Raw genomic sequence first — 18,137 nt, 5'->3', positions numbered from 1 at the left:
TAGCTCTATTATATAATAATACTACTTTCCGTTTAACTTCTATAAAGCTCTTTTATATAAGAGATATTAAGGTTATTACTAATAGCTTTAAACCTAAACCTATTCCCGAATCTAATAATAAGGCTAAAGGTAATACAAGTATAATTTCTCCTGCTATTCCTGCTATTTTATTAAAGTATAATAAAGAATACTCTTATAAAACTCCGAATATTATAGTATTTCTATAAAATAACGAACTATATAAGAATTTCTATTAAGTTAAAATTACTAGCTTTCTAGAAAAGGATATATTTGAGGCTATTTCCAGATCTCAGATATTAAAAGAAATATATATTTTTAATTCCCGGTTCGTTAATAAGATTAAGAATAAGGATATAGAAAAAGAGCTTAAGAAGTTAAAACTAGTTATCTAAGTTTATAATAATAATAAGAAATATATAATATTAATATAATTATCTATTATCTAATATATTAGCTAAAGAATTATTCTTAATATTATTATTATAATAATAAATATTACGGAATTATATTTATATAATATCTCGCAAGCCTATATCTAATTAATAACCTTATTTAATTATAATTTCTATATTAATCTATTCTATAAACTTACTAGAGAGCTAAATCTAAAAGATAACTCTATTCTAAAGATTATAAAACTACTATATAATATACTAGAAACTGGGAACTACTAGTTTAAAACTTACTATTTCTATTATATTAATAAGCTTTCTATAAAATAGTTAACTTATAATTCTTGCCTCTTTTATAATAAGTAACTCTTCGGAATTATTAGCCTTTAAACTAATAATACCTTATTTATTAGAACTAATAATTTTATAAAGACAAAGTAACTAAAGCTTTATAAAACTAAGTTTTTGGCTAAGAAATATAAATCTCTTACTTTTAACTATAATCTCAAGTTTAATAGAGGTATTATTTATATAAATATTACTAGAATTACTTTTATATAGAAATACTAATATAAAAACCTCTAAACTATTTCTATAAAAAATACTACTATTATAAGTAGTAGAAGTACTATTTATTAAAATCTCTCTATTAAGAACTAATATATTACCTAATATACTAAAGAAATATATATTATATTAGTTTATTAACCAGAAGCTTTATATAACTTATTAATTACTATTTAAGCTATTAAATCTTCGGAAACTAATATAAAGGTATTTAATAAGTATATTTAATAACAAATTGAGAATATTATTAGAAGACTAAGATTTATAAAGCTAGTAAAGAAGTTCTTATATTTAATTATTTTTATAAATACTTTATTTATAAATAATAGAGATCTCTTTTCCTAAATCGGATATATTCTAGTTCTAGTAAATAGAACTAGATATACTAATATTATTTACTAGTTTTCTACTAAATACAAGAGAGTTACTAGAAGTATTCTAGCTTTAGAACTCTATAGTATGGCTTATAGTTTTAATATAGGTACTTTAGTTAAATTTATAATTAATAAAGTACTAGAAATGAAACTATTACTAGTTATTTATATGAATTCAAAGTTATTATATGAATGCCTTATTAAATTAGGTACTACTCGAGAGAAATGCCTAATAATTAATATAATATATCTTTACTAGGTATATAAATAATAAAAGATTATAGAAATCAAGTAGATTAAAAGAGAATTAAATCCTACTAACTTTATAATAAAATCGAAGCTATTAAATGCCCTCAAGTACCTTATTAATACGAATACTATATAATTAGATATAGAGGAATAAGTCAAATACAAATAAAGCAGGAAATAGATATATAAAAAGGAGAATATATATAGAGATTTCCTTAGTATTAGGTATCTGGGTATCTAATATCTGGGTATCTAGTATCTGAGTATCTAGTACTAGGCCGGATTAGGGAATATAGATATATGAGATAAAAGGATATTATAAGAGGAGAAGTCATATATAAAAGGCTATAGCCTTTGGTATATAACCAAAACCTTAAAAGTAATATAGATATATAGAGTATTTGAGGAATCTAGTACTAGGCCGGATTGGGGAATTTATATATAATTAGAAGGAAGTACTATTTTCTTTTTTTTGTATTTTTAGAGAGTTTCTAGTATTAGTATAGCTATTCTTTTAAGAGTTATATATATAATTACGGGATACGAGATACGGGATATAGGTAATGGGATATAGGTAATGGAATATGGGATACGGGATATAGTTATATAACCTCGCGTCCTATTAGTAACTCGACTAGTAGACTAGACCCCTTTAGGCTTAGCAGATTTAGGAATCGTATATTAATACTATAATACTGCAATCTCTACTTCTAAATAATAACTTTACTAACTTATGCAAATAGTATTTCATAACTATATAATAGTACTATGCGTTTCTAGTAAACCGATAATAGTATATAGTATATAAAAGCTTAATTAATTAAATACTAAAGAGGGATTTTTCTCTAGGACTATAGAAAAACCAGTTTTCTTATATGATTTCCGCAAGTTATATATAAAAGGCCGCAGCCTTTACTATATAACCAAAACCTCAAAACCGCCAAAACAATATGATTTTTGAAGAGTACGGCCTGCCGTACCACAGTGCTCAAGTGAGTTACTTGGGGCTTAAGGTACTTAGGTTACTCGAGTGAGTTACTTAGGTTACTTAAGCGAGTTAAGGGAGCCGAGGGTAATTAGCGCCTAAGTATAGTACTAGCCAACTAATATTAGACAGGCCCCACCCCCACTAAAACTCAGCATCTACCACCATATATAAATGACTTAATTACGCAATAACTACTAGGTCAATTGACGTACAAATTGCATTATTTTAATCGTCGTGATTCGCTCGTTTTATCGCTCAAATCACAGACTTTTTCGACTATTGAATTATCTTAATATTTTTATGCCAGCCACCAGCCGCGATATAAGCCTTCATCCTCGCCGGCATACTCGCATATAGATTATTAAACAACCCCTTATCCAATGTGTCCCACGCCGCCTGAATACAAGACTCTAGCCTCTGCCTTGCGTGTTCTGTCTCTGACTTATCCACCGCAACCTCTGGGAACATCTCATAAGTCCTCGTCTTCAGGTGCCACCAGATATGCTTAATTAGGTTGAGATCAGGGAAGTAGGCCGGCCAATTTGTAATCTGTGTAATGCCGTAAAGGGCAAACCAAGCCTGAACTGTATATACCCGGTATATAGAAGCGTTATCTTGCATAAATAAGTAACCGTTATTAAGTTATTAAAAAATGTGAGCCACTTCTGCCTCGCAGATCTCAAGGTAGGAGTTTGCGGAGTACCCATGCTTCGCCGACTCAAAATCACGGTCCATAATATAGTAATTGGACCTCCCATAGTCCTAAAAGGACCCCAGACTATGATCTTCATATTCTTGCCCGTGCTATAGGTTTGTACTATCTCTTTATGCCACTTTTGCTCCGGTGTACGGAAGCACCACTCCCCCCTTTTGCCCCGCCTCCGCTCCACAGAACACTCGTCACTCCATATAACTAATCCCCACTCCTCCTTAGTCCATCCTTCCCGCGCAAGGCACCAGGCAAGTCGTACTAACGCGTAAGCTTCCGTGAGCTCCGGGCGCCTCTTAGCTCTTTAATTGCCTATGCCATGCTTCTTAAGGATCTTCTTAATCGTTTCACGCCTGTAACCCAGCTCTAACTAATTAATGACTTGCTGGTATGTATCCTTTGGGTTTAGGCGAACGTATCGGAGGATTCGACGTTCGTTAGCATTGGTATATGATTTGCCCCTAGGCTTTCGTGGTAGGGAGTGCCTATCGGTGCGTATTTCGTCCTACTGAAGTATGTAATTGACGGTGCTGCGCGTTAATTTTAGAGCCTTTGCAATCTTAGCTATTTTAGCACCCTCAGAAGCTTTCCCTGCTACTTGACCACGCATATAAGGAGAGATCTCTGACCCCTTAGGACGATTTCCAGAGATAGAGCGCAAAGGAGTGCGTAAAGGTGGCATTTTGGCTAAGTTATATAGGAGGGTTAAAGGGGGACGGCGCGTCGCGCCGCTTAAATACGCGTTTCGGCTAATATGAGTTGGTGGTGACTGTAAGAGCGGCAAGCTCACTAACCAAAAGCGAAGTTAGAGAGAGAGAAAAGTAATCGATAATACCCCTAGACTCAGGATTTTTTTTTTCTTTCGCTCGTTCCGTTTTAGTCTCTGGACGTGAGCAGCTGTCGAGGGTGAGTAAGCTTGAGCAGAGCCTGAGCAAGCCTGAGCAAGCCTGAGCAGAGTTTGTCAAAAATTGGCGATTAGTTGCACCAACTACCGAGGCCTCTAACCCCTGTACTGCCAAAACCCCGATTTTTAATTGCATTCGACATTAGCGCTTTGAACATAGCGTATTCGCACTTTACACAGGGCTTTCATATATTGCACTTGACTTTTAGTATTACTTTAGGCATTAGAAATACTGTGTTTAATTAGGGCTAGACCCTGGAACTAATAGTATTAAGGTTTAATTATAAATCGAGAATTAATTATATATATTACTTGCTATTATTATTAGTAATAAATATACTTTAATATTAACTATTTATTATTTGCAAAGTTTGGGGGAATTAATATACTAAAAATTGCTCGGTTACTATAGTAATTTAGTGCTTTTTAGTAAGCCTCGCCTAATTTTAATTACTTCCAGAAATCGCGATTTTATATTTCTTTTATTAATAATATTACAAAAATTATTAAAACTATTAAAATAACTATAACCCTTTATAAATCTATTAAGATACCTTACCCAAGAATAAATCTAGACCTAATGCGAGCTTATATTATTCGCTAGATACGGGCCTATTATATAACTAAAGAAATCGCCCAAAATATTAAAATTACCTTTAGCTAGATAGTTTTAAAAAGAACGATTTATTAATAACTATAATTCTGGGGCATTTATAAATATATAATTACTTAAGATATACTAAATCTATATATTTAGATTACTATACTATTTAAAATAAGCTATATTAATAATAAGATAGTTATTAAGCTTTAGTATTATAAATATAATATTAATAAATTTCAAGTAATATATCTATAAAAAGAAATTAGGCTTCTATAATAAATAAATATATTTAAAAGAAAAGAAAGAAATATTTAGTTATTTAAAGTTCTATAAGAAAAGCTTAATAATAGCCGAATTAAAAGCTATAAATAAAGGCTTTTATATAATTATTTCCGAAAAAATAACTAATTAATTATTTAATATCTTTTTATTTTTTTTATTTTCTATTAATTTCTTATAATCTAATTAATTAGATTCTATATAAAAATATCTTATTTATAATATTATATATTTTTAATCTCGAAACTATTATTTAATAAATAAGAAAAATATAATTAAATAAAAGAAAATATATTATATCTAGTTCGGATTATATTTAGTTAATTAATAAATATAATAAGCTATTCCCGTTTAGTATTAATATTTATATATATATTAATATTTATTCTCGGGCTATTATTTAGGTTTATATTAGTATATTAAATTATATATTTTATTTAATAATATAATAATATCTAATTAGGCTATATTTATATATTCTTTTGGGCTAATAAAAGTAATAAGCTTTCTTTAATTATAGAGATATGTTTTTACTTCTCTTATTTTATAAATTCTTTTATTTTTTATATTTAAAACTATTTCTATTTCAGGAAAAATACTAAGAATTAATATATTAAATTCTAGTAATAAAAGCTAGAGATTTCCTAATTATTTTAGTAGTATATAAATTAGGCTTTCTTATATTACTTATTATATTACTTTTTTTAATTAAAGCTATTTGAAATCTTATTCTAGTATATATATATATAATTTAATTAATATTTACTTATAAAATTACTTTATAAAACTAGTAAATAAAGAATAATATAATTCTTAGAACTTATAGAATTAAATTATACTATTAGTATTTTATATATTTAGAATTAGAAATAAAGTTTTTAGATATATTAATTTATGAAATATATATATAATTAAAATAGATTCTATATATTAAAATTATATTTCGGGAAAACCTTTTTTCTTTTATTAATATCTGAAATAAAAGACTAAATAATATAGTTAATTTATAAATATGAATTTCTATAATAGAATTCTTAAAAATTACAAGTATTAAAATAAGATTTATATATTTGCTTTAGTTATTTAGTTTATTTTATATACTAATTTTTATAGATTTTAATAAATACCTTTTATTAGTTATATTTAATTAATATTACTAGATTCTATTTTATTATAATATTAATTTTAATACTTTAAAGCTTTTAAATATTAAAATAAATAGTAATATTCTTTTATATATTTATATATATTATATATATATTATAATATTTCTAGTTTTAGCTAAATTAGTTATTTTATATAAGAAATATAAGACAGCTATTATAGGAGGGAAACTATAATAAGATAAAAACCTATATAAAGTATACTAGAGTATAAAACGTAACTAGATAGTAAAATAATAAATCAAAAACGTAAATAGTAAAGCATAAATAGTATATAGTATATAAAGGCTTAATTAATTAAATATATATAAAGGATTATTCTCTAAGTCTATAGAAAAACCAGCTTTCTTATATGATTTCTGCAAGTTATATATAAAAGGCTATAGCCTTTACCATATAACCTAAATCTCAAAACCGCCAAAATAATATAATTCTTAATAAGTATAGCCTGCCATACTATATTTGATTCTCTATTTATTCGTGCTTATTCCCTAAATACTAAAAATAATAGAAAATTCCTACTCAGAGTCCAAAATAACGAAATATTCAGGATCCTCTTCTATTAGTTAATTTAATTTCTCCTTTATATACCTAAAATAAGACTTATTACCCTTAAATAGTCTTATTTCATACTTCCGAACTTACTTAAAGATAATCCGAACTCGCTTAGCCATATTCTTATATCAAATCCAATATAGTTCTCTATATTAATTAGTATTTGCCTTTAATTATTACTCAATTTCCGTCTTTACTATAAGGTAATAAGGAGGCTTATTATAGTAAATCATATTATAAATCATACTAATATATTTTAAATAAATGGCTTCTTCGAATTTCGTATTATTTACTATATTCTTAAATTAACCTTTAGTAGGAAGAGAAAGCTCTAGATAAGAGGCTTTAATAATCTTATAGAAGACTTCATTTTTATATATTCTATTCTTAATAGTAACTAGACTTATTAGAACTATAGTAAAAGGCCTATTAAATAGTAAATTATTATTAAGCTATTTTTTAACTTATATATTATCCGAGAATTAATACTTTCTTATAATTCCAGACTTGTAAATTACCTAGCTAAAGGTATTTATTTATCTAGTTAAGTAGACCATATTTAAAGTCTTTTCTCCTACTATTTTTAGTAAATACTTGCCTAATTTCTTAGCTATTTCTGGCTCAAATTTATTAGAAATAGAAAAGTAGTTAATATCTTTAAAAAACTTCTTACTAAAGGTAATAGCCTTCTTACGGTCTATAAGGAAAATATAGCTAATATTCCGATACTTTTTATTAAGGTAGAATTTATTACTTAAAGCTTTAGTAGTAGCCAGATTCTTAGTATTGCCTTTATACTAATTATAATTAATATTTCTAGGAGCAAAGTATTAGGCTAGCTAAAAGTAAGTAATTAGGTAAATAGAATACTTATTTAATATCTCGTGAAATTCGAGCCATATTAATAAATCTACTATTAAAAGTTAAGAGGCTAAGATAAAATAGCTATTACCTAGATCTCTATATATTAATATATTATCTTTTCGGAAATAGAACTATAATATCTCTATTTCTACTATTAAGAGTTCTTAAATACCAAGCTTCTTAATTTACTTTAGGTAATTCTTCTTATAAATATGGCTATTTATATCCAGATTAGTAGTACTAGACTCAGGAATAGGAACTATAGTATTAAATTAGAACTATAAATTTGGGCGGAATTAATCAGAAATATAGTACTTATATCTATATTCCTTAATTACCTAGATTTTAAAAAAGAAATCCCGTATTTCCTTATCTATTCAAGTAACAGAAACATACTTCTTACCTTTAGTAATTTTATAAATCTTAGTAACTAGCTTTAGAGTATCCTTAATATCTCGCATATTAATAGAGAAAGTATTAGTAAATTACTAAATATATCCTATATAGGGAACTTTAAGGAATTTATTATTAATTCTATAGTATTCTCGCTTATAAATAAGTCCCAAAATACTACTATATACTTCTTTAAAAATATATTTATTTTACTAAACAAGTATTAATTTCTATTTAGCTAGTATTTTATAGGTATATTTAATACTACTATTAAGTTCTCTGAACTCAATATCCCTGGTTTTCTATTTCTTAGTTCTGGATATAGTTAAGGAAATCTTTCTAGATAATATCTTTCTCTTTAAAGTAAAAGGTTTCTTTTTGCTTTTCTTTATTTTACTAATCTTATATTTAGTCTAGTACTCGGATCTCTGCTATTTATTAGAAGTCTTAGGCTTAGCTTATTCTCTATTCTTACTAGGTTCTTCTTATCTAGTTATACTAGTTCTACTAGCTTTACTAGTAGCTTTTTTACTAGATTCTATTAAATTAGCTCTATTTTTCTTAGCTAGATCCGGTTAAGTTAAAGCTAAAATTATAATAAGGGCCTATTCTCTAGGCTTATCTCGAAAAATAGGAAAAGGCTTATTACTATAAGCTCCCTTAATTAGAATTCCGGAAGCATTAAAGATATACTATTTAGCCTTAAAATTATTAGCTAATAATAGCTTAAACTCTAATTTTCCAGATTCTGAAATAGCTTCTATATACTTGAGTGCCTTAGTAATATCTAATTTAGTAAATATACTAGTATTCTAATACTTCTTATTCTTAATATACTCTAAAGTAGCTTTATTAATTAACTAAATAGCTTTATATACTAAAGCTTTTATCTTAAAAAGAGAATATAACTTCTTATAAATATTCTTACTAAGATTATTACAGATATTATTAATATATTAGCCAAAGGCTTTACTATATAGTATAATTTCATTCTGATCCTTAGTTTCTAAACTATTTACTATAGTCTTAATCTTATTAAGTTTCTCTTATTTGCCTTTAGAAATGCCTTTAATAATATTCTCGAATTCCCTATTATTAGCTTAGTAATTCTTTAGCTTCTTTTTAGTTAATCCTAGTCTAGTTCTATTTCTAATAAAGGTTTTCTACTTTAAGAGCTTATTATATATACTATTTAGCTTATCTAGGATATTTATATTAAATTCGGTAATTATAGCTATTTTTTCTGGTATTAGTAGGCCTTTTATAATTGCCTAAGCTCCTTTAATATTCTAAACTTTAATATTATTAATTTATAGGCTTTTAATAATACTATGGCTTATAAGAACTAGCTACTATATTTTGCTAACTTAAGAAATCTATTTTTTGGCTATTTTATCATTCTTAAAAATATTATAAAAATATTATTAATATAATAGTTATTAGTTATAAAGTTAAAGGTTCTCGAGATTATAAGAATTTCTTTTAAATATATTCCAAAATAAAGAGTGAATTAGAATAGGCTTGGATTATATAAAGGCATTATATATATTTGAGTTTTTCTTTTTTCCTAGTAAGAAAACAAAGCTAAAATAGTAGTATATATAATAGGGAAAGTAGGTATAATAATTAGATATATTTAAGGTAATATAATTATGAATTAGAAATAATTATAAAAAGTAAAATATAAAGTTAGGCTTCTATTACGGAAAAGAATACAAATATATATATCTAAAGAAATATAATTAAGGAAATAATTAAGGCAAATTAAACTAAATAATAATAATAGGAAAATAAAAAGGTAATATAATATAAATATAGATATAGTAATAATATCTAAAGTATTAAAATATAGAAGGAAATAATGAAAATTTCATAATATAGATATATTCTAATTCCTTATTTATTTAAAGACGTCCCTATTAATATAAGAAATAGTATAAAAGAAGGAAAATAATATAGGGAATATATAAATAATAAGGTAAATAAATATACTAAAAATATTAGGAAAATATAAAGTAAGTATTAATAGAAAGAAAATTAGAATAATAGGATTAAGAAATAACTTAGAATAAAATATTACTTTTTCCGAAACTAATTTATATCTTTTCTAAAAATTAATTATATTTATTTAGTATTTATTAAAGTCGGCTTTATATAATATAAAAACTATTTAGTTAGTTAGAACTTTAAAATAATATTTATATTTACGAAAATAATATTAAATACTTTAGAGGTTATAAATATAGTATAAATAAGGTTTATAGTATTATTATTAAGTTTGAAATAGTTAATATTAAAATTAATATAAAATATAAAGAAATTAGGTATTCTGAATTAGTATTAAGAATATAGGAATTATTTAGATAATATTTAATAGCAAGAAATAGATTAATAGCAAGAATTAGTAAATTATACTAGCTTTTTAAAGAAGTAATTAGTTTCTAGTAATAAAACGGTATTATAGTTAGAGAATAGATTCTATACCGGAAAAGTTCTTTATAGAAATAGAAATACACGATATACTAACTAAGCCTTAGTATATGCTTTTAAAGTAGTTACGGTATGTGCCTTAAATATAGCTATAATTATATTAAAAAAGAAGTGGATTTTCTAGTATAAAATAGGCTTTAAATAGACAGATTTGGTTTATCTAATATCTAAGAAATTCCCAGAATTATATATTATTAAGCTTTTTCGGAAATGTCTATTAAGTTTAATAAGGTTTCTCTTTCCTTTTATAGGGCTTCTAGTTTATTTATTCTATTTATATATAATTTCTAATTAGGAAGTTTATTTAGATATTATAAGGAAACTTATAATAATAGTTTAAGTTAAAATCAAGATTTATAAATATTATAATTAAGCTTTAGACTGGTATAAGCTATAAGAGTAGCTAGTTAAAAAGGCAAATAAAGCTTTTAAAAGATTTCTATCTTAGTAAGACATATATAAAAGGCTATATTTCTTTTTTTCTTTTTCTTTTGCCCTAATTCTAAATATAATTATTATTTATTATTATAGTTCGGAATCAAGAATTTATAAGGTAACCTCTTAACCTTCTATTTATTTTTTATATTAAAAAGAATTCTTTATATTTAATTCCTAAGATCTAGTAATAAAATTTTATATTAAGAATATTATTTAATAATAAGAAATAAATAATAGTAAAGCTTATCTAATTTCCAGAATAATAGTCTAATAATAATATTCTCTAGAGGCCATAAATAATAGTTAGGAAGAAGAAATAAAAGATATATAAAGAATTAAAAGTAATAAGCTTTACTTTAGGTTAAGAAAAGTCTTTATTATTAGATACTTCCTCCTAGTTCTTTATAAAAGAAATATACTTTATTTTCTCTAATTCTAATAATTCTGGAATATATATAATAATACTAGTAGCTTTCTTAATTTCCTAAATACTATTTTACTTATAGTACTTTATAACTACTTCCTTTTCTAGTTTTATATCTGTCTTAAAACACTTATTTATAGGTATATACTCGTTATTAACTTCGTCTTTAGGGAAATACTAGAATCTATTTCTTTTAATAAACTACTTGAGTTAATTTCCGGTATATATTCTTTAGAATATAATATTATTAAGCTTTTCTAGTATATAGTATTCTTTTAGTTAATCTATATACTTTACTTTATATAGGCCAAGCTAGTAATATAGTAACTTTATATTTCTTAACTTATCTTAATCTATTAATTTAATATTATATACGAGAACTAGATCCTTTTTAGAAATAGGCTTTATATAAATCTAGTAAGTAGTATTAAATTACTCTTTTCTTTCTTGGTATTATCTATTCTTTTTTATTCTAGCTTTTTTAATATCTTTATCTCTTATTTATATTTGCTTTATATATATTTCTAGAAGCGTTTCTCTATTATAAACTTTATCTTACCTAAGTATTTTCTAGATTAGAAAGCATATTTCTATAAATAATATAGCTTCCCTACTATAGACTATATAAAAGGAGATAAATCTAGTCGGTTTATATATAATAACTTAGTTAGTAAATAGAATATATAGTAATAAATCTATTTAAGGCTTCTTTTTACCTATTATAAGTATAATAAGTACTTAAATAATTAGTTAATACCTTTTTTTAATTATACTATTTCCTTTGAAATTATAGGCCAAAATAATAATTCTATTAATTTCTAGCTTATTAAGTTCCTGAATTATTATTTCTTTAAATTTCGATCTGCTATTTATTTTAAGCTATCTAAATAAATTATACCTATAAATAATTTCTTCCCAAATAAACTTAGTAATCTTCTTACTAATTAGGTTTTTTAAAGGTCTAGCTTTAACTTATCCTGAGAAATTGTCTCTAGTAATAACTAATAAGTTATATCCTTTATAATCTAGTAGTTTAATTATATTAATCCTAATATAATAAAAAAGAAATATAGCTTTTATTAAATATAGAGCTTCTTCTTATCTTTTTTTACTCTTATACTAATAGATTTTATAAGTATTAATATATTTCTATATATAATTATAGTAACTTTCCTAGTAATAGTAGCTAGTTACTAAGTAAAAAGTGCTTTTTTTTCTGGTATATCTAATCTTATTATATAGTTCTTTAATAATAATTTCCCTTTGCTTTTAATTATTAATAATAAGTTAAGGCAGGTATACTTTGGATATAACTCTCTAGAATAATTAGTCTCTTATACTATAATTTAAAGCTTCTTTACTTAACTTTTGAAACTTGGCTCTAGATATTTCTTCTAGTCTAAAGAATATTATAAGGTATTATATAATATTCTAGTATTATTTGGAATAGCTATTATTTAAGAAATCTAGTAAAATAATTGAGTTATTAAGTAAAGTATATAAGTTAGTATTATTATTTACTATTTTACTAGAGGTTATATATAAAAGGCTATAGCCTTTATTATATAACTTCCGGATTTTATTATTTTTTAATATTACTAATTCGCTTCTAGATATAGTAAGGCTTTAATTATTAATCTCTAGTAACTAAATACTATTATCTAAATATTTAATAAAGGTCTTAGGAGTCTAATTCCTTAAAATAATATTATATAACTAAACCGGAACTACTTTCTTTATCTAAATTTTCTGTCTAATAAGTACTATTCTAATAGTATTAAGCTTTATTACTAACTATTTATTAATATTCTCGTTATCTTTAGTATTACCTTCTTACTATAAGTATCTTAATAATTTATTAGTAGTAATATACTTGGTTTCTTTAATATACTTGATTTTAAAATCAAATAGTTAAATCTATACTAGCTAGTAAGTAACTAGAGCCCCAGGAAAATCTATAGCCGCTTTACTTAGCTATATAACGAGTATATTAGTATCTAGTTTAAGAATAAAATAAACTCTATATAGCTAGAATTATACTTTTTATAAATACTTTACTAGCTCTCGGTATTTTCTCTTAGTAATATTATATCTCTATTTAGTATTATTTCAGATTCTAAACTCGTATTATATAACTCTCTTTTTCTCTTTATTATTATATTAATTAAGAATTCCGCCCTATTTATTTAGGCTAGTATTTACTACTAATATAATTATTTCCTAGCCTTCTAATAAATTATAATATAACTTATAGAGTATTAGAGTAATAATAAGCTTTTCCTAAAGAATTCGTATAGCTTGCTTTTATTTATTATCCTAGTTTCACGTTATACCTTTCCTTATTAAATAGTAAATGGGTTTAGTAATAATTATAAAGCCTTTAATCTAAATATAGTAATAAATAATAATTCTAATAAATGCCTTATTTTTAATTATACTATTATAATATTTCTATCTTAAGATCTTAGTAATTCCTGAACTCAAAAGGCTTCTTTCAAGTATTTTATAAATAAAGCTAATAATAACTATACTATTATAATAGAACTATAATTTTTCTCTAATACTAGCTCTGGCTTATTTGACTCTATCTAAGATTATATCCAGGTTTTAAAGATATTTGAATATAAAACACCAAATTCTAGATAAAATAAGCTACCTATTATAATCTATATAAGGTCCCTTGACTCTAATATTATTAATAAATAATATAGCGATTTTGGGAAATAGATTCTCTAGAATAGTTATAATAACCCATATGAACTATATAACGGAATTAGTAGTTCCCTAAGATAATATAATTATTCTTAATAGCCTTAGAGGTATTATAAATATCTAGTATAAGTTAATTATATTTAGAAAAGAAATTAATTAGAGAAATATAAGTATATCTAATAAATTTCTCCGAGATCTCATTAATAGACGGGAATAGGTTAGTATCCTATAGGGTTACTAAATTCATTTTTATAGCGGTATTAATTAGTTTATAAGTCCTAGTAATTTTCTTTATAACTAAGAACTATAAATTTTAGTAAGGTCTATTATATTTTTTAAGAACTCTATAATCTAGGCATTCTAATAATATTTTTATTACTACTAGTACTAGAGCTTTGGGATACAGAAAGTTCTTCTCTTACCAGGCTTTATATTTAATAGTTTTAATTAGAATAGGGGAGCTAATATTTTTATAAACTTTTCTTACTTCTTTCTAATTAAATATAATAGTATTTTCTTAATTAATTATTAATTCTCGGAATATAGCTAGTTTCTCTTTCTAGAGCCAGTTACTAATATCTAATTATTTAAGATATTCTAAAGTAAGTTATAAATCTCTTAAAATAGCTAATATTTTTAGTAAAAGATAGTTCTTATACTTTCTAATATACTCTTATAGGTATTCTCTAGCTTTGGATCTCTTAAATTAGTCCGGACATTTACTAGGGCCTTTTCTAGTTCTATTATTAGTATTTACTAGTTAAACTTTCTTATTCTTTATTTTATATACTCCCGTAACTAGGAATAGACTATAGTTATTATCTTTTTCTTTAAGAGCTATAGCTATTTTCTCTAGTATTCTTTTTGTCTAATCTCCGGAATTTATAACTTTCTTATTTAGCTTCTTCCTAATTAAGTATAGAAAGCGCCTTTTTATCTAGTATTTTAACGTGCCTTTCTTAAGCTCCTATATATTCTAGAATTCTTTCTAGTCTTAGGTTTAATATTTCTTAGCTTCGGGAATATATTTCTTTATTATTAGGAGATACTACTTTATCTTTTTTTTAGAAATATCTTCGCTTAATACTTTTTTTACTTCCTTTTCTATTAAATCCGGAATAATTCTTAATAATACTCTAATTAGAGCCTTTTCTGCTTTAGTTTCTCTAAAAATATTATTAATTTCCTGAATTCCTGAACCCAAAATAAAAGAATTTATAGGAAATCCTAGCGTTTTTCTATTCTCTCTAATATTATTACTAGTTATAATACTAGGCTTTATTTTTTCTTTTTATCTTTAGTTTCCTGCTTCGTATTACTTAATTCCTTAATTCTAGAAGCTTAATACTTTTAAACTATTACTTTCTTCTGCTTCCCGGTATTCTTTAAAAATAAAATAATTATAATAGTATAGGTATTCTAGTTATTTTTAGGGTTAGTAAACCTTCTATTTCACGAACTATTATTTCTATATATAATATTTATCTTTATTTTTACTAAGAATAGTTAACTAAGTAGGATCTTTAAAGTTTCTTTAACTAGGAAAAACATATCTTTATATCCTATTCTATTTATAACCTTAGCTCTAAGCTTTATTATTCCTATAAATCCAAATTCTGCCCTAGTAGTAGTAAATATTTAATAATCTATAGTATTATATATTACTTTATTAATACTTCTAGAGATCTTTTTAGGAAGAATATTAACTTTAGCTCTAGTATTAATTATTTCTTTATATTTAATATTCCTTTAAGGTTCTTGAAATACAAATTAGAGGCGTAAAGATTATACGATATATTTATAAGCCAGTAATATCCGAATATTAATACTATTACCTTTAAATCAAATAATTCTATTAGTATTAGGTACCTGAGCTAGTATTTCTAGTCCCTTAAATATTCTATCTATTATATAAGCCATAGCCGCTAGTTTTATAGATCTTCTAGTATATCTAATTATACTTAATATAATAGTATTTCCTATTTATAAGATAATAAAATAGGAAGTATTATTCTTGATTTATTAGTTCTAAAGCATAATAGCTAGATCTGGTATTTTTAAAGCATTAATAAGTATTCTTATTTCTTTCTAAGTCCTCGGAAGTGGGATAGTTACTTTCTTTAGTAATCTTATTAAAATATTATTAACTTCGGGAGTTCTATACTTATTATAATTAAGTATATACTAGGTTCCTAATTTGTCTTATTTATTTCCGGAACCATTAATATCCATATTCTTAGCTAGACTATTTCCTTATTTATTATTTCTTAAAGTAGTATTCTTCTGGCCTTTTATATAGGATAGCTTCTCTTTTACTTTAGCTCATTTTCGGAAAACTTTTTTAGCTATTTCTACCTCTTTTCTCTTTCTTTTTAATAAAGAACCCGTTATAATATTAATAAAAACGCTATTTATAGCCAAATCTTAATACTATTTATTAATTTCAGAACCCAAAATATTAGTAATTCTAATACAATTTCCTCTAAGGCAAAGCGGCTATTTAGATTCCCTAAATATAACTTGCTTACTTCTATATATAATTCCCGGTTAGCTAGTTTCCTTTTCTCTCTCTTGCCTAATAAACTAGGTATTCCCTATTAATCTCTAGACATTTTTAGGCCGAGTATTTAAGTTATAATTAAATTTTTCTTCTCGGACTTAGGAAATAATTTAGTTAAACTACTAGTACTTATTAGTAAGGAAAAAGGAAATACTTTCTTATTTAGGCTTAAATAGCCCTTTATACTATTTTCTATTAAATTAGTAAATATATCTATAATTTATAAGTTCTTCTATTAGTAGGTAATAGAACTAAAAGATATAAATATATTCTGGATTAATATTATTATTCTTATTCCTACTATAGTACCTATAGCAAATTCGTTCTTTCGGTTCTAGGTTTATATTATAGACTGCATTAATTTAAATAGTATTTTCTAATTATACTTAAGACTAATTTCCTCTAGAATATAATTATTTAGACTTTTTGCCTATTCTAGCTTAATTACTATAGCTACTATAGCATTCTTTACGTTCTTTGCTATAACTTCTAGTATATTCTTCTCGAAAACCCGAATTATACCTACTAAGCTATTAATACTATTATACTTGCTATAATTAGCTAAATTATATAAGTAGGCTATAAATATCCTCCCGAATTATAATAGTAACTATATTAAGTTATCTCTATAGGTTCTTTTAAGTTATAATAATAATAAATAGTTTTTCTAGACTTCTTACTAGCTAATTAATATTATTTTTCTTAATTTTACTACTTTTAGTAAGTTTTATATAATTAGCCACAGGCTAGGTTCTCTTCTCACTTATATTTATAGTAGCTTTAGGAAATATAATAGAAGGAACCGGTAAAAAATAATTGTTTTCTGGTTTAGGAACTATATTATAAACTATTATATCTAAGTATTCTTATCTAAATCTAGATATATCTGGATTATTAGTAATATTAAAATAGTATTTCTTTTCTTTATATTAATAGAATATTATTACCTTCTTATATATCTTACTATATTTATAAGTAGAAATATTTATAGGCTCAAAATTCGTATTCTTAAGAATATAATTCCTTACTAGAATAGATAATTCTCTTATAAACTCTCGGTACTAAGTAATCTTATTTATTTCTTTTCTCTTTAGTAATTTCTTTAATATTTATTAAATATATTAATATAAGACTTAAAAGAGATTCTTCTATTCTAGGCTCATATAATAATCTAATTAAGAAAGTCGCGGCTAATTTTAAGTATTTCCTAATTATACTCTCGGAATTTCTTTAGTAAGGCTTTAAAGAACTTGGTTTCCTAGTAATCTCCTGAATTATTAGTATAGTACTCCGGTATAGCCTTAATCTAATTCTTATAAGTAGGAGAGATATAACGAATAATTCTCTTTCTTTTAGTATTATTAGGAATATAATAGTTCTTATATATATTCATATACTATTTTAAGAATATAAAGATATTACTTCCCTGAAATCATAGTATTTCAGGAGCT

At 24.3% G+C, this 18,137-nt stretch overlaps 2 protein-coding genes across 2 annotated transcripts; both read right to left on the bottom strand.

Annotated features, from left to right (window-relative positions):
• Window positions 1-2,867: 2,867 nt before the first annotated feature.
• On the bottom strand, window positions 2,868-3,298 carry K444DRAFT_721675 (uncharacterized protein; the record flags this gene model as incomplete). The annotated part of the gene is made up of 1 exon (XM_024888528.1): window positions 2,868-3,298. Exon 1 carries the CDS (start codon window positions 3,210-3,212, stop codon window positions 2,868-2,870), a length of 345 nt encoding a protein of 114 aa, XP_024737323.1. The 5' UTR covers window positions 3,213-3,298.
• A 305-nt stretch (window positions 3,299-3,603) lies between these two features.
• Window positions 3,604-4,066, bottom strand: K444DRAFT_392436 (uncharacterized protein). The gene has a single exon (XM_024872454.1). The coding sequence runs from the start codon at window positions 3,980-3,982 to the stop codon at window positions 3,806-3,808; it is 177 nt and encodes a 58-aa protein (XP_024737322.1). The 5' UTR covers window positions 3,983-4,066; the 3' UTR covers window positions 3,604-3,805.
• Between the last annotated feature and the right edge of the window lie 14,071 nt (window positions 4,067-18,137).

The sequence above is a fragment of the Hyaloscypha bicolor genome (assembly GCF_002865645.1).
Source record: "Hyaloscypha bicolor E unplaced genomic scaffold K444scaffold_60, whole genome shotgun sequence".
Lineage (NCBI taxonomy): Eukaryota > Fungi > Ascomycota > Leotiomycetes > Helotiales > Hyaloscyphaceae > Hyaloscypha > Hyaloscypha bicolor.
Note: the sequence above shows the minus strand (reverse complement) of the source record. Positions and strands in the feature narration are given on the sequence as shown.

What these genes read in the sequence shown, in the direction of transcription:
- K444DRAFT_392436 (XM_024872454.1), bottom strand. Translation starts at nt 3,982, where the DNA reads ATGCCACCTTTACGCACTCCTTTGCGCTCTATCTCTGGAAATCGTCCT.